At 41.8% G+C, this 22742-nt stretch overlaps 1 protein-coding gene across 3 annotated transcripts in view; it reads left to right on the top strand.

Moving 5' to 3' along the window:
- Positions 1 to 22742, top strand: part of GALNT18 (polypeptide N-acetylgalactosaminyltransferase 18) — a 179917-nt gene that overhangs the window by 101762 nt on the left and 55413 nt on the right. For all 3 annotated transcript variants that reach the window (XM_033062516.1, XM_033062514.1, XM_033062515.2), the window contains exons 5-7: positions 11156 to 11339; positions 12470 to 12667; positions 15472 to 15586. In XM_033062516.1, the coding sequence (XP_032918407.1) occupies positions 11156 to 11339; positions 12470 to 12667; positions 15472 to 15586 (497 nt within the window). The remainder of the gene's footprint in view (positions 1 to 11155; positions 11340 to 12469; positions 12668 to 15471; positions 15587 to 22742) is intronic.

The following is a 22742-nucleotide window of genomic DNA, read 5'->3' as shown; positions in this document are numbered from 1 at the left end:
TCCAGTCCAAGGAAATTAGCTATTATCTGTGCAAAATCATTATTCACAGTGAAAGGTCGAGGAGGATTCTGGAAGAATTGGATAGGAGGGTTTCAATAAATGGAGCCTGGTAGGTTTTGTGCAAAGCTCCAGACTACAGCATGGCTGGCTAAATGAGATACAGGCTGTATTGATGCTAGCAGTCCTTCATAGAAAGATGTCCTGGAAAAAAACCTTAGAATTCCTAAGTAATATTTTATATAAATTTCAGGATTCAGAATTTTAATGTGTATAAAAATAATAACATCAGGAAAAGTTAAGCTGGGAGCTCTTACGGAAGTAATTTAAATTTGCTGCATTTATTGAGAAAATGAAGCAATTGGAATTATGTGGTGGGGAGGGCCTGGATAGAAGTGCCCATGTTCATAGTTTTCCACGTGAACAATCAGTTTTACACATCCTGAGTTGTCCTTAATGGGCAGTGATTGATGGGTCCCAAGAGTCTCTCTGCTTTGACCACAGGTGTTCAAGCCTTGCTTCACAAGGCAGATTTCAAAGTAAAGGGCTAAAATTAAATGACAAAAAAAGAGAGAGAGAGAAAGGAAACAAACTGGAATTATTTTGAATTCTACCAGAACACAAATGTGGAGCAAACCTGGTGTTATATATCTCAATATTAGCAGGAGGCACTGTAATTCAAGAATATTCTCCTCAACTCTTGTTTGCCTAATATTTAATGGAAAAAAAAAATTAAAATGTTCTTTGAAATGCTCTTTGGTGAGATCTCCCAGGATGTGAGGTGCTGTTTTTGCTGCCTGTCCCTTTCTGTGCCTCCCCCTCAGCGTGACAGGAGCAGTGTCCATGTGTGACCCATCCAGAGGAGCCTGAGCAGTGCCAGGCACAGCTCAGGAGCTCTGTGTGCTCCTCCTGCTTCCTCTGCTGACAAAGCCAGAGCTGAGCTGGCAGCCCAGCCTGCTCTGCACTGTCCAGAGCAGGAGCTGTCCTTCCCTGAAGGTCCAGCCACAGGTGAAGCAGGACCTGGAGCAGCCACCTGAGCTGCAAATCCAGGAGCTGTTACTTCAGCACAGTGAAAACACACTTCTACTGCTTATAATGTAAAAAAAATATGGGCTCTGCTGCCAACTGCTCCTGGGGAGCAAGAGAGGCAAGGCTGGTGTGTGCTCTTGTGTGTGCATGTTTTATGCAGCAAGGTTTCCACCCTGCTGGGAGGCACACTAACAGCCAGATTAACATACTCTAGTTTTAAAATAGCACACTCCCAATTAAGCAGCATTTAACCAAGTCTGTCCCAGACTGCAGTGAGATGCTAATATCAATGCTGTGTTGTGAATTGAAAAACTGTGTTGAATTTTAGTTCAAGTTACTACCAGGCTTATTTTTAATGCCTAGCCTTCTTTTTTTTTAAATTTTTTTCTGGAAGTACAAGGATTGCTGCTGCTGTCCCTTTAGTGTTTCTGATACAAAAAGGCAGGGCATAAACAGCAGTTGTAATATAACAATTAACTCCCAAACGTGTCTTTAGAAATAATGGATTGATTGTGATTAGGTGCCTACAGAGAAATTTTCTATAATAACTGATTAAAGGCTTGGAATAATTTGCTACATGGTGATATATTTAAATATACAATTTCTATGGTATTGTGTTCTTTTAAGACTTGGAGTTCAGGATTTTTAGGAGGCACTGGATGATACAGTAATTCTTGGAGATCATGTGTGCTGGATTTAGAGATTTTCCACAACTACCAAACAACACCATCCCAGCACTGTGTTGCTCCTAAGGAGTGAGCAGATATGCCAGGAAAGAAGCAAGCTGGAATTTGTTGCTTTAATTTGAAAATGTTCATAGTTGATTCTTCCAAAAAACCAGTTTCTGTCTTTAGATGGAAACAAACCCTGTGGCTCCTGTGGTATTCAAACCAAATAAGTTCTGATTTGAATGGGGGATTTACAGGCGTGAAAACTATTTGGATTTTATCTATACTTGAGGAAGTTTGAAAAATGAGCAGTTGTGACTTTCAAGTTCTTCAGAATGACATAAACTAAAAGCCATGACTTAGCACAGTAGCTGCCTCCCAGGTTGTCCCAGATGAGCTGGGCAGGGTGGCTGAGGTGACATTCCTCAGGTTTTAGGGGAAGTGCACTCTGGAGGCACCTCTGTGCTTGGAAGATGCTGGGGTAGGTCCTGCTCCTTCCCTTATGCCAGGTGAGCAGGACTTGATGACCATGAAGGTCATAAATCGTGTTTGGCAGAATGTTTCAAGGCTGTATGATAAAATAAGAGGATATGTGAGGGCTGGCTGCTAAGAAGTGAGATTTTAACTGGCACTGCCAGTGACATCATGTGTGATGTTGTATTTGGGCCCCTGACACATAAGTGTTTTCTGAGAACATTTCACTGGCTTCAGAGACTCCAGTATTTGCCATGTAAAATTTGTACCTGCAAGGGGTATGACCTGATCTGCTCTGGCTGTATTGCCAGAGCTGTATTAGCTACTAGAACAACAACCAAACTCGCTCTTATTGGAATAATTTGCTTTTATTTTTATTCTGAGGGACATCTTGTGTGTGTTTTTATTCTGAAAAACATCAGCTGCAGCATTGCTGATACAAAGCAGAGTCCTTCTTGTGGACTAATCCCCTCTGCTGCAAAGAGCCCTGCTGCCCAGGCAGGCTGTATTCCTCCCTGGTGGGCTGGGTGCTGTGTTGCTATTGCTGTGTGAATTGAATTCTTCTGCAAGCAGCCTTTGAAAGATAACAGCAGGTCACACACAACTTGATCACAGGTAGCCAGGAAATCAATCTTTCTGGCTTGGAATATGGGCAGAACAGTTTGCATCTGATGTGTAGGAATTGTCTGGTACAGTAAGAGTCATTCAGTCAAAATAAAACGTTCCCAAATGTAACTCTGCATTTGGACAAGTTAAAGAAAAAGGCACTGTGAAATGGTGTTACTAATGTCCTGACCCTCGAGGCTGCTTTCATAGCATCATCAGCTTTGTGCATGTTGGTTTGCTCCCAGGGAAGGGATTCTAGGCAATACCTATAAAGTTAGATTATAATTTCTGATATCAAGTAAGATTTTAATAAAAATCAACATGGCATGCAAGGCTGAGTCCTGTTTATTCAAATCAAAACCTTTATTGCTCTGTGTCATTCTCTAAAATAACTGTTTTACAGTGAATATTGATTCATATTGTTTACTTGGACCTGTTTTGAGTAAAGGATTGGATTGCAGAGATCCTCTTCCAACAAGTATTAGGGATTGCTTTCTGTTTCCTCTTCCTTTTATAGCCCTATTCTGAGAGAGAGGTTTGATCCAGAGAGGAATATTAGCAGCTCTGTTTCATCCAGTTCTGCCTGAGTATTTGCATATTCCATGTTTAATGCAGCTTATGTGACTGATTTCCTCAGAATCTGCTCCAGAAATAGTTACACTTGGAACAGTGTGTTTTAATTGGCAGGGTTTTTTCCTTATGAATCTGTTAACACAACATGAAGTGCCACGCTGGTTCTTGAAGTCATGATTATTTATCAAGTTTACTGTAGAGTGAGCAGCTTGCTGCATCTTATGGTTAGGAAAGTACAGAGGCTCCTAATGTACTCTTTAGGTTGTATTTTTCTTGATTTATGCAATCTGATCTGGCTCTGTTCAGGCATTTAGTTTCTTTTCTGAATAGTGATTTTCCACACACATCCAAGAAATAGATTAGAATTAAATGCTGTATATTGGAAAAAAAAAACCAAGTGCCATTTGGATTACTGGACGCAGCTGGGACTAGAAGGCATTTCTCAAGCACTTCTTTCAACATTTAAAGGTCATTTTACAGATAAATCTAGGAACACCAAGGAATGAAATGATGAACTCAGAATTCTGGCTGAGGTTCTTCCAGCAGTGTATTACATCAATGTGTCAGCTCTGATGCATGCTCCTGGTGCTTGTTGTGCCTCTCACTTTGCCGCCCCTTTCTAAAACGACTGTGTCCAAATAAACATCAGAAGTGATTCTTGCATCAGATGTGCTATGAGTATCTGATTGCAGTGACAGTGCTTGCTGCTGCCCTGTTGTTGTGTCACATTATTGGGGCCATGATCCAATAAAACCTAACAGGGAAAAGCTGGATGGGACAGTGTTTCTGCTGAGATTAATTCAAGCATCCAGCAGTCTGTATGTGGAGTGGAATAATTAACTTTAAATACTTAACTCTCTATATAAAGATACTTTGAAATTTAAGCACCTTTCTAGATTCTGCTGGTGTCACCTTGGAGATCCATCTGGCATCTCAGTTTATGTCTCTGCCTTGCAAAGTGTTGGGAGACTGCTGCTAGAATGTGGGCTTGGTGATCCTTAAGATGGGATGCACCTTACATGAACCGAGTGCTGTCTTCAAGCAACACTCAATAAATAATAGAAGGGAGTTAAAAGGAACTGATAGCCTTTGTAATAAAGACATTACCCCAGGAGATTAGTAGTAACAAAAATAACTGTAATATTTATTTCTTCTGTCTCCCCCTCCTCCATAACAGTGTTGACAAATGTGACAGTGTTGACCTGTCGAGAGTTTCCAAAAGATAACTTTCATAGTTCCTTCCATACTTTAGGGATTTATTAAGACACAGCAATATTTCTGTGTAGAAATTAATGATCTGAAGTGTGGTATCCCATTTTCATGGCTGGGATTGGAAATACACATCATTTAGAAAAAAAGCAAAATGAACCTAAGTAGTGACTGTGTCTGCTACATGGCTCGAGGAAGAGTTGCTGGTACAGGTTTCTTCTGCAAAACCTGGTTTTTGTTGGAAGCTGTTTAATTGCTCTTTTGAAGTGGATTTATTTGCTGTATGTTGTCCTTTTGCTGTAGGATTCCCAGGGATTACACAAGGATTCAGTGAAATGCCCACCTGAGCTCCTTCCCTGCAGAGAGATGTTTGTGGAGGAGCTGAGAATGGATCAAAGCAGCCCCTATTAAACTCCTTGAAAATTTCTCTTTCCTCTGTATAGGTTCTCCTGGGCAATTAAATGAATGTATGTGTAGAGTTTAAGAAGGGAAATGCATTTCTTTTCCCTGTCTTTACTGTGAGAGAAGGGTGTTGTTCATGTGCTAGAGAAACACTTGAAATCCAAGATGTGAGCTGGAACAGATTGTTGTAGGCAATTCATCTTAATAGACCTGAGGAGGTGTGACAGCAGCTGGACTTTGGCTTGCTGAATGCAGAGGTTGTGAGTGTGAAAGTTCATTCCACTCTCTATCTTTACATGTGGATAGCTTGAACTTCTGAGATTAGACTCTGCATCTCTGTCAGCAGTGCAAGTCAGGTATGGGAGTGCAGGAGAAGGATTCCACTGCTTTTTTGTTTCTGAGGTCTGTCCAGATCAATTCCTTGCATCATGTTGGTAATTTCCCCTGGGTGGTTTATCTACTACCAGATAACAGAGGACTATTAAATACGTGTGCACAGCACCCTCCTTATCTGCTGGAGCATTGTTACCCTGTGCTGCAGACATTCTCTGTACACATGTGCATTACAAATGACATGCCTCTGTCTGGTTAGAAATATTTTCCATTTGGAATTATCTGCTTCTGGTACAGAGATGAGAGGTGATCACTTGAGCATGAAAGATAAGGGACCAGAGGTAAGAAAAATAAAAATGATGAAGTACTGAGCTGCATACGAAGTAAGTGACAAAATGCACATATCCTATTAGATAAAGTGCAGCAAAACAGGTTCTCTTCTATGCCTAGCTGTTGCCATGAATTCAGGTTATTACATGAATTCAGGTTGGTTGCCTACAGAGGGGCTTAGGGGGAAGAGAGGAGGGTTTTACAGCAAACCTGTTAGAACAGGATTTCTTTATTTGCCAGTTAGCTATGTTAATACATGTTAAAGTTGGAAAGGCCGCTCTTCCTGCTCCTAAGACTTACAGCCAAAAATAACTGGGTAAACAAGATGGGAAACTCTTGGTTTAAAATAATTTGGCTTGTGTAGATTCTCTCTTTTTGTCTCTTTGCTGGTCTTTCATGCAGAAGTGAGATGTACCTGATGGCACAGATGTTCCCAGGGCAGCACCCTGGTGGTGAAATGATTCTTGAGCTGTGCCAGGTGGCTGTTCTGCCTTCCTGCAGGGCAGTGGCTGCTGTTCTGACCTGCACAGGGAATTCAGGAAGGCTCTGGGATCCTTGCCAGAAGCAAGCTGACCACTGGTCCCTTGGCTCAGATGCATCCTTCAGCTCCTGCTGTATTCTTGCCGGTGCTGTAGTGATTTACCTTTAAAGGTGTCCTTTATGATCCAAGGAAATATCCAACACTTTTCCTTACCTGGGCATCAGAGTGTGCCTTCTAGGCAGCACAGTGAGCACACAGATGAATTAATGAATTGCAGGATTTCACCCCTTTCATATAACATGTCAGTCCACCATTTTTGGCACAGGGAGGCCAATTGTTAATCTAAACCAAGTTCTGTATTGAAAAATAATTCTTTCCCTTCACAGTAAAAGAAGTCATGTTGGTGTCAAGGGCCAGGGTTAAGAGGGACATGGTAATTCCTGGGGCTTTGACATGAAAGTATTTCCCTAAAGGAAAAGCACAGGGTTTGCAGAGATGGCAGTGATGTGCAGCCTGCATTGCTGGGCCAAAGTCAAAGGGGCTCCTCGGCTTTAAAAATGCAGTGTTATGAGTGTTATTTTATTTATATATTGGTTATTTTAGCTCTGTTGGCACACTTACAGCTGAGAAAATGGTCAGTGAAATGCATGTCTCAGCCAAGCATAGTGTGGGGGCTTTATAAATGGGGTTGTTCTGAGAGATGCAAGCTCATTCAAGCACTCAAAGTGGGGGTATGTTAGAGTGTGACAGCTACTGAAAGTTAGCATTAAGTGGCTGTTCTTGGAGCTCCTTCTCCCCGAGTGTGAGGCAGTAACTTGTTATTTATGGCAGGGCTGTTTGTATCACTTACTGAAATTAGCAGAATGGGGGCAGACCCCCAGCTGCTAGGACACTGCTGTAAGGGGCTGAGCCTTACAAAAAGTGGCCCACTTCATGCGGCTGGATGAAAAGCAGGATCTGTAGCTGGTTTTCCTTTCAAGAAATGGGCTGGCTGATGCTGTCTGACTTCTTATGCTCCTTGCTCCATCCTGTCCAGCTTCTGCTGTTTCCTAGGAAGGCACAGTTGTGTGAATCCTTCAGCACTGCTTTGTCATACTGAGTAGGGGAACTTGACAAACAAAATCTTTGTCAATTTGTTAAAAATAAACAAACAACCTCTTAGAAGAGTTTGAACTTAATTATGTTAATATTAAACATAATTATGGCACGCTAATTATGTTTTCTACATTTGTGAGCAGAGTTGTGCTGTGCTCTCCAGACATCTGTACCATATAGAGACAGGTGGCAGGGTGCAACATTTCCAAGTGCCATTTTCCCACTCCATATATGGCTGTTCTTTCATTCCAACTGCAGAGCCTCATTCAGCTTAGTGAAATTGAGTCCTTATTTGAGAGATTCTGCGCTGAAAGGCAAATGCATCCATCTTTGTAAGCCTGTTTGTTTCCATAATTAGACACTGAATCAACAGTGTATTGAAGATGACACATTTGCTTATTCCCTGTCTTCTCCTTATGGTGACATAAAGCTATGAAGCACAATAATTAATGAAAAAGACTGTTTATTATTCAGGCAACATATCTTGAAGTGGAAAAAGAAAAGAACATGGGTTAAAATGATTTTACTGAAGACCATCAGTGCCATAGCAAAGTGTGGGAGTAGTTCTGGGGGAGAGCCCCATCATTCAGGCTGGTTGGGCTGGGTGCTCTAAAACTGTCAAATACAATTGAACTCAGATTTCTCATATGAAACTCAGGAAGACATGGAATGCATGGGGAAAACCTGACTCAACTCTTTTGCTAGGGCATCTTTGAAGTGTTTTCCAAAATTGGGACTTTTGAAACTTTGTTAACATGTCTTCTCTGTCTCCTGGCTGAGTGAAAATAATCCCTTTTATTTTCACAGCCTTGCCTTCTCTTCTGGGAGAATCTGCCCATTAGGTCTGGTAAGACAAAGGGTGCACATAGTGCTCTGCTCAGCACTCTGCCTTTGCAGAGCAATGCTGATCTGTTTTAAAAAACCAAGGCCAGAAAGTGCCTGTCTGCAAAATCCTGCTCTGTCTCCTGAGCACAAGCCAGAGTAAGTCACTGCTTGTGGGCCAGTGTTGGAGATGAAGGGAAAAGTAGCAGTTTCCTCAAGCACCTGAGGTGATGCTGAAGCCCAGGGGATGCTGACTGACCATGGGTGAGCCTCCAGGGTTCCTCTGAGATGCTCTCAGGCCATTCATGTAACCAGAAAATCAGAAGCGTGCACTGCCTGATAAATGTCACAGCTCCAGTGTGCAGCTGAAGTCACGCTGGTGGCAAATCAAGGTTCTGCTCCATTTCCATCTCCTTCCATTCTACACCCACCTGTGGAATAGGTTTTGTGTTTCCTCAAGCTTCTGAAGTCAGTCCACATCAGGAAAAGTGTGAGGCAGGAGTAAGAATAGCCCGCTTATGAAACAGAGTGACTGAGGGAACAGTGACTCTGTCAAGGCTACTGATTTTCAGGTCCTTGATCAGAGCTTACTTTCTTTTCACATGTTTTATCCTCAGTGGTGCTGCTGCATTGTTGTGGAAAACAAAGCTTCCTGCTATTGCAGAGCTGGGAGCAGCCACTTACACCAGAACAAAGCTTTGATCTTGGTGTTTTGATAGTCACCCTCTGCAGTGCTGCATTTTGGGAACAGAGAATGGGTTTGTACTATTTTTAGGTGCATAGAATTACAGTAACATAAATGTCTTCTTTTCAATTTAAGGTGCTGTTAGCTAGTGGTTGGTTTGATGGTTCTGTGCTTGATACAAACCCCTGTGTGTTAGGGGGAGCAGTAAGAACACGTGGTTTGGCACAAGCATGACAGAAATGAATGTGGGGTTTTTTTCTTCATAAAGGAGAAGTGTATTGATCAGTAAGCAAGTCTTATACAAAATAGAAGAGTGCTCTGTGCTATGTAAGTGGCTCACATTGTTTATTCCAGGCAGTCACAGACAAACAAATTGAATAGATATTGGCAATGCAATGTTGAAAATTCTGGGAATATATCAATCGATTCCTGAAATATTGCTGCAGTTCAGATGCTGTGATGGACATGATCAGCAGACTATTTCTTTTGGATCCTTGTTTTTATGAAAACCTGTAAGAGTCAGGAATTTTCTGTGGTGTTCTCTCATTTAATGCAGAGTTCATGGACACAAAGGTATGTGGCATGCCCAGTCCTGCAAGGCCTGAGGAGCCAGCAGTATCACACCTGCTGGCTGTCCCAGAGCCTTTAAAACAGGGAGGAATTTCAGGAGGCTTTGTACTTGGTGAGCTCTGTTCCTCTGTCAGCTCAAGAGAGGACGGACAGCCACCTCCTTTCCATGGGTGAACATTTAATGTGGTTCATAAAGTGCTTGCTTTTAGTTTTCTGTGCCATTACCTGTTCTGGCATGCCTACTGTCCAGATCTGTTTGAGGTGACCAATTCCCAGACTGCAAGGCTGATGGTCTGAGAAGCTGCAGGACATGAGCCCAAAATTCCCATGGGAATGTGCCTGAGAGAGGGTTCCAAACACTCCTGAACTCAGGCAGGTTCTGTGCTTTGACCACTTCCCTAGGGAGCCTGTTCCTCAGGAGAAGTTAAATGGCTTGCCCAAGTTTTCACAGAAAAAAGTCAGCACTGAGCTTTAATGCAGATTTGATAATGCCCGCTACAGCATTATTCTGTATCACAGCAAAGACATTCCTGGACTTGTGGAGAGATTCAGAATAAAAGGAATTTCCTGTCCCAAAGGGAATTCTGAGTGATGCCATAATGTAAATAGAACACAGGAGTGCTAATAAAGAATAAAGTGAGCTGTACTTTTAGTTAATAATAATTGTGAACGCAATATTTATACTCCACATATTGTATTTTCTCATGCAGTGGTCTTTAAACCAGAGATAGCTGTTAATCCAAGAGTTATTATATTTTAATTAGGAATGATTCTCCTCCAGAGCTTTTATTGGTCTTTCTTCTAAGAGCAAAAGTTGTTGAACCTTTTAGTCGAGACAGAAACCAGTTGTCAAGGTTGAGAAAGAAAAATAGAAAGGGCAAAAATAATGCATTTTATTCTTACTTCTCTTTTTTTTCTTGCAATATTGGTGGAGAAGATTCATGGAAAATACTTAAGCATTTTTTTACCCTGGAAATATAAGACAGGTGCTTTGTTTATTGTTACAATAATATAATGTGCTCTTGTGTAGCTATGGCACTTCATTTTGTGGCATGTTATTTTTAAACACTGCCAGGATTCTGATGGCAGTCATGTAGGCTAAATAGTTGTATCTAATTTTTTTTTTTAGTGCTATATAATTCATGGTCCTTCTTCTTTTTGTTTGCCTCCTTTTAAACTGACTATTTGAGAATTCTGGGTAGCTGTGTGAAGGTTGTTTTGCTGGAAGAACAGATTTTTACATCTCATCCAGCTTGTTGGAACTCTGAAACCTTGGAATTTGGAACTTTCTGTGCTGACACTGACCACACTGACCACCAAAAGAACACTGCTTTTAACATGAGGCCTTGGAGAAGGCTTCCAAAATTGAGTGATGGAGTTGGAATCACTGGTGTGGAGTTTGAATAGGAGTATGTAATATCACATGGTGAAGGGTTTGGAATTTGGGGTTTTAGAATATAGTAATAGTATGGGACAAGATGGAGGTTTTAGGGAGTTGGTTTTTCTTCCTTCTTGCTCCTCTTCTTCTTGGGTTTGGGTAGTACTTTGTAATTGGGTAGAGGATGCCACACTGCGGGTCACAGGTGTTTGGTCATTGGGTCAAAATAAAAATAATGTAGGTATTAGTTTTTAATTGGTCAATTAGGCCTTAGAAGACCTTGTAGAGAGAGATTCATTGCCATGTCTGTGTTTTTAGCTTGTTAGCTGGAAGTGCTGCAGCAGTCGCTGTACTGTAGACAAGAATTAATAAACAGCCGAGTCCGAACACCAAATACCGTCTCTCGAGCCTTTAATCCTGACTCTGACTGAAGGGGGAGAAATGAAGATAAACTCTGATGCGGCCGACACCTGTTGCTAACCCTGAATTGTGTCCCTGTGCAGAGGAGCTGAAGGAGAAGCTGCAGCAGCACGTGGATGAGGTGAATGCCCACAGGCCAGGTTTCATCAAGGTGGTGCGGCACAGCAGGCAGGAGGGGTTGATCCGCTCGCGCGTCAGCGGCTGGAGAGCGGCGTCGGCGCCCGTGGTCGCGCTCTTCGACGCGCACGTCGAGTTCAACGTGGGCTGGTATGTGATCTTCTTTGATATCTGCTGTTAAAATTCAGTGTGGGCTGGTGTGTGCCTGCTTCCCTTCTCTGACCCAGGCACCTTTTCCAACACTGCTGCTAAAATTCAGTATGGACTGGTATGTGCTTCCTTCCCTTCTCTGACCCAGGCTCCCTGTCCAACACTGCCGTGCTTCCTTCCCTTCTCTGACCCAGGCTCCCTTATAACACTGCTGTTAAAATTCAGTATGTTCTGGTACGAGCCTGCTTCACTCCTCTGACCCAGGCACACTTTCCAACACTGGCATTCCATTCTCAGACTGGCATTCCTTTTGCATTTAGAGGGTGAGTTAGAATGCTGACCTTTTAATGAAGATTCAGACATAGTCAGGGATACAAGCAGGAAAAATGTGTTTGTGCTGTGTAATATGATCTAGATCCATTTTTATGGTTTGAGTTATCTGCTGATCTAATTACAGCGTACTTAAATCATATTGGAAAGCTGCACATTAAAAATCTCCTCCAATCATGGAGCCCTTTGCCCCTGAGGGTGAATGCATCTTCTTTTCATTAAAAATATTATGTTCCTTTATGTTCTGCAGTGTAAACAAAGAGGTGTTATTTTGGACACTCTGCAAAAGTAAGCATAAGTAAAATAATGTATTTTAACTTGTTCAATCTGGATTTAATATCTCCCTTGCTCCTTAAGTAAAAATGATGGTGAAAAGGCAGGAGCTTCTCTCCCTAGGATAGATCTATTATTAACTCTAATCCTGATGTCCTTGAGAGCCTGAAGTTATCTGGTGGCAAGGGTATAAATGCTCTGTGATATGCAGATACTCATTTCTTCCCTCCACCAGCTCGAATCAAGGTTAACAACAGGGCATCCTAGAGAAGATGTTGCAGAATGTTATTTTGGGGCAAATCCTGCACTGCCTAAACTCCATCTCAAAGCAGAGAGGGCTCTGAATGGGTAACAGCTTTAGACTTTGCTCTTTCTGAAAAACACAGCATAAGCTGCTGCATTGTTTATTTGGTGGTGGACTAAATAATCTTTATAGGCTCCTTCCAAACCAAATTATTCTGATTTCCATCAGTGCTATCCTTTTATTGATGTAATCTTAACATTGTAATTTTTTTTTCTTTTTATAGGGCTGAACCAGTGCTCACGAGGATAAAAGAAAACAGAAAAAGAGTAATTTCTCCATCATTTGATAACATTAAGTATGATAATTTTGAAATAGAGGAGTATCCCCTCTCAGCACAGGGCTTTGACTGGGAGCTGTGGTGCCGCTATCTGAACCCTCCGAAGTCCTGGTGGAAGCTGGAGAACACAACTGCTCCAATCAGGTAACAGAGAGCTGAATTAGTGTCACTGACAGTGCTCTCCTGGGTGTCACAGGGGGCAGGTGGGCTCTGGTGTCTGATAGGCTTCACAACTGTAAAGTTCTAATGCTTAAACATCCTTGAGCTGTCCTCTTCAGCTTTGTCCTTGATGCCTACACAGTCATCAAGAAAACTCTTGTTTTCAGTGACCTTTTTAAAGGAAACTCTTCTTTTTAAAGATCTTTTAAAAGATCTTTAGATCTTTTAAAATAGGTTTCCTGCTGAAGTGCAATGGTAGGCAGGGCTGCTCAGCAGCAGCAATACCTTGGCTTTTTCCAAATGTATTGCCTGCTAATTATGTGCTTACAGGCCAGAAATGGAATTTCCTTTGCAGTTACATGATAGAAGCAGAGCTAATCTGACACTGTATTCTTTATAATGCTGTCACATAGTGTACAGCTGTGCTGAGCTAGGAGTTAGTGTTTGGTCACTGACACTGAGAACAAAGCTGTATTGGGTCCTTGCTTTGGGGCAGCCTGGGTCTGTACTTGCTGACCATGTGCAGAGTGTTGTGGGGCTGGTACAGAACAATACCTTTGTGACAGGGTATTGAATATAAAAGGTTTCTATAGCCTCTGAACCCACTCAGCAGCTCTGCTGAGGTTGCAGGCCTCTCTTGTAGATACACATTCATTCCAAGGGTGAATGTGCCACTGGTAACTGTGCTCTAGCTCCCTGCAGAAAAATGTGTGAACAGTTTTCACCACCTGAAGAGCAGAACCTAAGATAGCACTGGCAGCTATTCTTCATCCAGTAGCTCTGTCTTTCCAGGCAGGCACTTTTCTCAGTTCTGTCAGTTTAATATCCTGAACTGCACTGACCCACAAACAGGACCTAGAATTGAAAGCAGGAGATAAAAATTAACAGGTTTGCTGGAGACAAATGTAAAAAGGGGTGATAATTTCCACATCAATAGAAATAGTCACTGCTGTTAATGAACTCTGTTAACACTATAAAAAGGTTCCTGTGAAGACAGGTTGGGACAGTTGGGGGTTGCCCAGCCTGGAGAAGAAAAGGCTCCAGGGGATTTACAGCACCTTCCAGCACCTAAAGGCTGGTTCCAAGAAAGCTGTAAGGAACAAAAGCAGGTAGTGATAGGACAAGAGGGAATGGCTTTAAACTGCCAGGGCAGGGCTATGTTAGATATTAGCATGAAATTCTTTACCTGGGGGTGGAGGCACTGGCACAGCTTACCCAGGGAAGCTGTGGGTGCCCCATCCCTGGAAGTGTTCACAGCAGGCTGGATGGGGCTCTGAGCAGCCTGCTCTGTTTGAAGATGGTCCTGCTCATGGCTGGGGTTTGGAATGGGAAGATCTCCAAAGCCCCTTCCAGCCCAAGCCATTCTATGATCCTGTGATTAATTATTTAGAAAAATTAGTATGATTTTTAAAATTAAAAGTACTGAAACACAAAGTAATGAGCAAATGTACTTTCCATCTTCCCCCCAAACTCTGTTCTGTATGAGGGCTGGGGAGTGAATTATGAATGTCAGGTTTGTTCCCTAGCCCTTTCCCTGGCACATTTTTCTAATTCAGTGCAATATTCTGCATGTGTGTGTGGATAATTAGAACAAACACATCAACAAACATAGCCATGTGAATTGATGGATGGTTTCTATCATGCCTCCATTCTGCTTTTAGAATTATAGCAAAGAGAAGCAGGTGCTCTGAGAAATACTTAAAAACAACAAAAGTACCTTGTCATAAAAGAAGCATAACTTTTGTATTGATGTTAACTGCTATTTTCTTCATTAATAAATACATCAGAAACAGTATTTCAGTGTTGCAAAGAGGCATTAATACATGGATTTCTGCAGAACTATACAATTTGAGATTGACAGCCTTTGATCTGTTTGAAAACAGATGTGTTCACTAGCTGCAGCTTGAGTGCTCTCAATAAAAGCAGGGTGATTTCCCCTGTACTGCTAATTAATATCCTGTCATTACCAGAGTGCCTGATACTAGCATAATAATTTGAAGAGATTTACTTATTTCTTGCAATTGTGGATTATAAGGTAGGAGAAAAATGAAGAGGCTAAATGACTCTGTATCCTTCTCCACTGCATCTCATAAAGGTAAAATTGTGCCCTCTGTGGCTCAACTCTTACCTGGTTAAAATTGGTTCTGTAGAGTAAAAATCACTTGGTTCAGAGCATGACATATATAGAGCTTACTGATCCAGTAAAGCCACGTGATGTGTTTAAATTTGGCTCAGGACAATGCACTAATGTTACACTGTGCTGGTAAAGGCAGACTTTTCTGGATTCTGTGTTAGAAAAACTTATCTGGATGGTCCTATTCAAGAAATAATCTCGTTTTTTAATGTAAGTTACAGGCACAAGTTTTTTTGCTCTAGCTGAACCTGGCTTCTGGCTGAACTCACAGAACTGTGCATCAGTGGGTATCATTTGCAGTTGCACAGACAAGAGACTTGAGGACTTGGCAAGGACAGAGACTGCACTGGCTGATGCCTCAGGAGCAAAACTGGGACTCCTGGGTCTGGCACTGTTAGCACTGAAATCCTGGCTGCTCTAGGGAATATTTATGGCCAATAATTTGGCTCTAATGTCCTTCAGTGGTGTTCATTTCACTTTAGAAATAAGAATATTAGAAGGCAAGGCACAGTAAAACTCTTTGAGAAATACTTTCTTAAGAATCTGTTCTGCTGCACCATTTTACCTAGCAATGATAAATACAGTTTGTGTCTGAATAATAAAATTCTTCATAATTTGTCTGCTAATTTTGGTTCTTGTTGGTTTATTCTTCCAGAAGTCCTGCATTGATTGGATGCTTCATAGTAGATAGAGAATACTTCCAAGAGATTGGATTGCTGGATGAAGGCATGGAAGTTTATGGAGGAGAGAATGTGGAGCTTGGAATCAGGGTAAGGAAAATAATTAGCTAGGACTGGTGCTATATTTAAAATATAGCTTGCTGCTTATTGCAGGGGGGGAAAGCAGTGCAAAACATGGGTGATGGCATGGAAAGCAGATCCACAGCTCTGCAGACATGTAAATTTATTTGAGGAGTGGGAGTGAAAGCTCTTAACCTGGGACAAGGGTAGAAGTACAGAATTTAGGATTGTTCTTTCAACAGTGCTGGAATTTTGCAGTTATCTAAAACTCCCTGCTCACCTGTGACCCCAGACTCAGTAAGGAGAACACTTTCTCACAGGTGTGATGGGAAAAACATTTCTAGATTGCTTGGTTTATTTAAATTAGGAAAATCACTGTGGAGCAAAGTGGAATACAGAGGCATTTATGTTGCCTTCCAGAGGGAAGGGAATTAAGGTATTCAGTAAGTGCATATATTTTCTTTTTCCATTGTACACTCTTCAACTGTTTACTATAATGCAGTATTGTGTGTGATTTGTGTACTTCTTTCTGTTCTCTGAGAATCTCTCAGGTTTTTGATAAGAGCAGAATTCTTAGGCAGATAATGGTAATGAAAAATGGTGTGATGTGTTATAAAACTCAATTCTGTACCCTGCTGTGAAATTAAGGGGAAGGTAACATTGTGTTTTAAGCCTTTTAGTTGCCAGGATAAAAGCATACTGTTGTACAACAGGAAAAAAAAAAAAAAAAAAAAAGGAACTTACTGTAAGAATATAAAATTATCTCCTGAGACAGCAAGATATAACAAAAAATACTAATTTTTACTTCTGGTTTCTTGAAATTCTTTTTTTCTACCTGTCAGAGATAAAGAGTTGTTTCAGCCTGAGTGAAGCACGGACCCCCTTTCAGCTACACTACAGCACTTCTTTAAGGAAAGGGAGAGAGAAATGCAAGGCTGCTTCTTTTAACAGCACCATTCTTCTCTCTGTGAGAGCCAGAGACCTACCTTCTGTCCCCAAAAACTTGTTTTGCAGCTCAGTGTTGCCATGAGTTGAAAATTAACATCGGTTTGATTTTTCTGTTCCTTTTACAACTGACAACAAAGCATTGTTGCCTTGTTGTGAGCATGAGGAGTTTTCTCTGTGTGCATCATGAGATGCACCCTGTCTGGTCCCCAGTTCCTGGCCTGGGAGGAGCTGATGCTTGGTGTGTTGACAGACAGGACCAGAGACACAGTCTGCACAGTTGAGATTTTGGGCTAGGCTGGGTCCCTGGAATGAGGCCCCACACTGCTCTGGTTTCCTTAGAGCTTTTTGTCTGTCTCCAGGGAAGCAGTGCCTGACCTACATCAAACACTTCCATCTGGACCAGACTGTAGTGTGCAAGGTACCCTAATATATGCTGCCTTATCTGGCTTTGTGTTGGCTTGGATCTGTGTTCCTGGCTATGTAGTAATGGCCTGGCTATGTAGGGGAATGGCCTGGAGCTGCCACAGTGGGTTTAGGCTGGATATCAGGAAAAGGTTTTCTACCCAGAGGGTGGCTGGGTACTGGACATCTCTGGATTACTTGTGTCCCTTTCAACTGCAGGACTGACAATGAATCACCTAATCAAAACAGTCATTCATCTACAAAAACTAGATTACAGTTACAGAATTAGTGCAATAAATAATGTTTCCATTTTAAAATGCTGCTCCCCTATCTGTGGCTGCATGTTACTCACTGTACCTCATCTTTCATTGCCATTTGCCTTTAAGAAGTATCTAGGTTTTTCGAGTACTCTGCTGTGTGACAAGCATTACCACTCAGGATAATGGACAAGCAGTGACTGTCTGTCCAAAATGGTCTGCTAGGGAAATTTTGTGCATAAGCTTGTAAGAGCAAACATCTAGAGGAACTGGAGAGTTGATTTAAATAGCAGCAGGTGTCAGGATCATTTGAGCTACCTGTTTATCTGAAACATGGCAAGTAGAACATTGTCCCCTGTCCTTATATTACTGATTTTGTTCCAGAGGATGTCAAACTACTGTGAGGAATTAGACCCTGACAAAATGGAGATTTTTCCCATTATCCTCACCTAAGAGTTATTTTTGTCACCTCACCATCTGCACAAATATTTAGCTATTTGTGTTACATGAGTGCAAGAAAATCCCCAACTATTGGAAACTGTATTTAAAGTATCTATTGTTGGTGAACCATAGCAAACCACAGAACACAGGACTCTGGAAGATTATGATTATTTTGATTCTGAAGAATTTGTTTCACTGCTCAGCTCTGTGGGTCTCTGATTTGGAATACTATTTTAACTTCTAAGATTTTTACCCTTGTGTGTGGCTTTGTAACAGAATTTGTAAAATACCAAACATGTATTATTAAATAAACATTAATAAAGATGTTTTTGCCTTGAGCTAGAAGCTGACAGATGAGTTCAAAACACGAATGCATTTGATTCTTAGAAGAAACACTTTATTTACTCCTCCAGCAAACATTTTCTTGCAAAGCTATTTATTTGCCCCATAAGACAAAGAAGGCAGGCTGGTTGATGCAAGATTTGATAGAATCCTGTTTGAGCAGCTCAATCACTTTAACTGGGATTTTTTGAAAGATTCATTTACTGTGAAGCAGCATCATATTTGTAAATTCAGGTCAGGATGAGTGGTGCTTCTTTTTGGTTGATGTTCAATCATTCCCAGTTGAATGGACTTATGTGTGCTTTTAAATGACCCTTTTGCATTTGGAGGGCAGACTGGAGTCACATTCTCATCCCTGTGACCGAGCAGGAGCTGTGCTGGTAGCTGCCCCAAAGTGCAAAGAGGATGTGAGTGTAAGGCTGGTGTTTCCCAGTGCCACTCCCAGCTTTTGGGTGTGCCTGCCCAAGCAGCTCCTGTGGCCATGGGGGACCCTGCAAATCCTCTGCAGTCATCTGGGTGCAGTCAGATTCTGCTTTGGAGGGCTCAGGTCTAGTTTGTTCGGGTCTAGTCTAGGCCTCTTCCAATTCCCACTCAAGTCAGAAAGTTTTCTGTCAGAAGCAAGCTCATAGCAATGCTTTTGTCTTTTAAAGCAGCCTGCATGCTCGAGAAACTCCCAAATATCTGTCACAAGAAGTTACTTGGGCCACTTTTAGGGATGCCTTAACAAATACTCAGTGATTTGCCTCGGATCCTGGACTAATTCATCATCAGAGTCAAGGGAATGCAAGCTCAGGCTTTAACTTGGAGTAATTCTGTCACAGACTTTGTGCTGGCAGATGAATTCCTGTTCACAAGGATATAATGGGCCTGTTAAGTGGGTAAGAGGAAATTTTATTAGGAGGTAAAAGCTCTTTAAGGGAAAAGGATTGGGTCTTGCTCCCACTACATGGTATATCAGGACTTTACATCAGCTGACCCAGGAGGAAAATTGCATTTATGGTGAGACTGAGAATGGCAGGCTACTTCTGTACAGTATATTTTTGTAGGGAAATTACATAATTAATTCATTTCTTGCTGGTCTGGTGGTTTGTCTGCAGACTTTTTGTGAAGCTGATGCTCTTTCTATTGGTGGAGAACTAGAGGAGTGCGGTTAATGAGTAGAGATGGAGAAATGAATTATTTGAGCAGTAACTAGTCCCAGTGTTCTTTGGGGTATTTTCCATACATTAAGGGTCCCTCTGTGGCAAAGCAAGCAGATGTTAAATCTATCACACCTCTCTCTGATCTATTGTTTTTTAAATTCCAAAAGTTACTTCCATTATTTGTTTGTTTGTTTTGGGGTGGATCTTGTTTTGTTGTTTATTTGGGGTTTTTTAAATGTGTTTTGGGGTCTTACCTATCTTGTTTTTTCTTTAACCTCCTCCCCCCACCATGTGCATCTGGGATCTTGGATTTACATTGCCTGTTAGTTGAGTGAGTCTCTCCCATGTGGTACATAGAAATTGATGGCTGCATCCATGTTCCAGCTGTTCCCAGTCCACAGTGTCTGTGTATCCTGAGATCCTTCTTACAATATTGGGACAGCGTTCTTTTTGTTAATCACAGGCAAGTGAAGATATTTTCACTTGCCCCCAAATCTCCATATTTATCTGGAAACATTTTACCATTTTTCCTCTTTCCCTAGAAGTTTCCAGCAATTGTACCTGGCGCTGTTCCTAACACAGGCCATAAATTACATGAAACTATGACTATATGGCATGTAAATAAATGTCTGATTTTATTAAAGAAAGCCTTTGCACAGTTCTCCTGGGCATGGCTGGGTGGAGATCATTTTGTTCCTGGTAGCTGCTGCAGCGCTGTGTTTTGGCTTTAGGATGAGAATAATTTAAACTGCACCAACAGTGTTCAAGCTCAGTGTAAATCCACCGCACACAGGCTACACCCTGGGTTACTTTTTCTCCTCCTTCTTGCCATGCTCTTGGCTGCCCTGCCAGCTGTGCTCTGCCCCACACCTGCTGCCTCTGAACACCTCTGCTTCAGGAAACTTTTACTGGCAGGGTTAATTTTAATGCTAATCAGTTTGTGATTTACCATTAATGTTTATCAGTTTGTGTTTTATCCTGCTGCCTCACAAACTGTTTTGTCACGCAGGTTGACAGGCTGGTGTGCCAAGAGGCAGGAATGTCTGGGAATGAGCAAAAAGGAGAGGGGATTTTTCACCAAGCTGCTGTGCTGTGGAGCTGTTTGCATCGAGAGAGCAGTGGGATGTATCCTATGTGCCTTTCTGTCCTTGCTGCTGGGCCTCCCTTGGTGGCACTCCACTGAGCAATGCAGATCTTCCCCAAATACCCCTCAGGGAATGAGCCAAGACATTCCCTGATCCTGCACTTGAGCTATCATCACTTGCTGTAGTCTCCAAACCATGTTTTTAGTTTGTATCCAGCCAGAATGGGAATGATTTGCTGTACAGAAAACATCCTCAGTACATGATCACAACTGCTGCTCAACAGTACAAGGCTGGTGATGTGTAAAGGCAAAGGGCTGAGAACTTTGAAAATAGAAATATCCTTAGTTGCTACTCTGAGATATCTTTTAAATACTGCTTTTTCAAATAATGATTCCTCTTTAACTTTGCATTAGAGCTTTAAATAGACAGTTTATTTTGATTTTATCCATTTTGTGAATTAAGAGGAGACTATTTCTAGATTGAAACCTGAAAGAAAAAAATTGTAGATTGACCAAATTTTACTTCTTACAAAATGTACCCAATGCTTTCCATAGCCCACACTTTCACCAAGCCAAAAAGAATTCCTTAGCAGTGCAGTATGGCATAAGCACTTGCCTAGCACCATGTGTAACCAGCAGTGGCTTATCAGTGTACACAGGATTATTCCTGAGGTTAATTCTGTTTTGCAAAGTACCTCACTGTGTTAACAGTCTGAATCCCAAGATGGCACAGACAAAAATTCTCTCTTTTCAGGGTTGTAATTTTAACAGGTTAAAAAAGAAAGGCTTTATTGAGAATAAAATAAGGAATTGTCATGCCTCCAAATTCTGCCAGTCATGACATTACCAGAAACTGGCTTTTTTTTTTTTTTTTTTTGGTTTTTTTTTTTTTTTTTTTGGCTTGTTCTGGGTTCAGTCACTCCTACATTGGAATACAGACTAAAATTTTGGTCCGAACCCAAAGTGCAGCTTATAATCAGGTGTGGCTTATATGTGGACAAAGATCAAAAAGTTGCTGTTTTAGTTTGGAGGACAGGTGTCTGCTGAGAAAGGCAGGAACTCCTCTTTAAAATGGAGACTGTAAACCCCCTCCCTCCAAATTATTATAATTTTGAAATCAAGGGGCTTTCAGGCAAAGATATGGGAATTAGGAATAACAGTTCTTTTCTAGGGAAATTAAAATAGAAATACAGTACTACAAAGAAACAAACTCCAAACCCTGACACAGTCAGAGTACAACCTGACACCCCGTCAGGCAGGGTGTTGGTAGCAGTCCCATTAAATGGTGGCTGCATCCTCCTGCAGTGACAGATGTGGCTCAGTTGGAGCAGTGCTCCTGTACAAGGTGCAGTTTCCCTCCGGAGCTCCAGTGGTGATGTGGAGAAATCCGTTTTCCCTCTGGAGTCCAGTGGAGAAAGGGGCTCCCTTAGTGTCCCAAACCCTCTGTTTTTATCTTGGTAAGAAATGTTGGGCTCTTCCCCCTGACTGGAGCAACTTCCAATGGGATGCAGTAATTTTATCAGTCCCACAGTGGGACTCAATGGCCATTAGCAGAAAATGACTGGCTGGAGGAAGGATGGGTTGTGAAAAGATAAAGAACAATGCCCTGCCTGGTTTCAATGGATGGCCCATTAACAGAATATCTCCCGTTGAGATAATGATCACTGCTCCCACCGTCAACAGATGGTGATAGAACAGATACCTTTTATCACACTCAGTATTGTAATGTGCAGCTTATAATCAGGTGCGGCTTATAATCGTGAAATTACCGTAATTGTTTTCCCCCTTTTCTGGCCATGAATGCCTCAGCAGGTAACCTGCAGCTACAGCACATGTAATTACACATTACCAGTGAATCAGTTTGGTGGTTTGCTATTTCTGGGGAGAGAATACTTTATTAACTGCTGCCCCAGGAAAGGAAAGCATTGCAGCAATTAACAGGGGACATCACCATACCCTGCAAGGAAGGATGAGGAGGCACGTGGAGATTTCTCACAAAGGTTTTTGTGCATATGTGGTTGCACATTACCAACTGGGAGGTAATACAGACATCTTAATGTTTTAGGAGAGCTCTTCTCTGGTGACCATGGCAGGAGCCAAGGGAATGGGCTGAAGCTGAGAGCTGAGTCAGGGCAGGTTTGGGTTGGAGACCAGGAAACCAGTGGGGGTCCTGTTCTTCAGCCGTGCTTTTCAGGAGAAAAAGTGATTTCTTAAACTCAGCAAGGTAGTGGTTGGTGTGTGAGTGATTTGCTGTGCCTGGCAGTGAGACAGACACTGAGGAGGAGAGCTGAACAGAGCCAGAGCCTTCAGTCACCCTTGGTATGTGTGACCTCTGAGGGATACAGGAGGAGAATGGCTCCTGCAGTTCAGACCTGCAGCACACAATGTGCAGTTTAACAACACACTGAGAAAGTTCCACAGCTCGTGAAGATACATGCAAAATTAATCCCTGCAGAACAAAACAATTTCAAAAGTACATAATGAAGCAATTAGCTAAAAGAGGAAGAAAAGTAATGACAATTTAATTTGGGAAGAACCTTTACATGTATTAGGTTTTCAATGAGAGTGTT

Source organism: Catharus ustulatus, chromosome 6 (assembly GCF_009819885.2).
Source record: "Catharus ustulatus isolate bCatUst1 chromosome 6, bCatUst1.pri.v2, whole genome shotgun sequence".
Taxonomy (NCBI): Eukaryota; Metazoa; Chordata; class Aves; order Passeriformes; family Turdidae; genus Catharus; species Catharus ustulatus.
The sequence above is the reverse complement of the archived record's forward strand: the minus strand, read 5'-3'. Positions and strand labels throughout refer to the sequence as shown.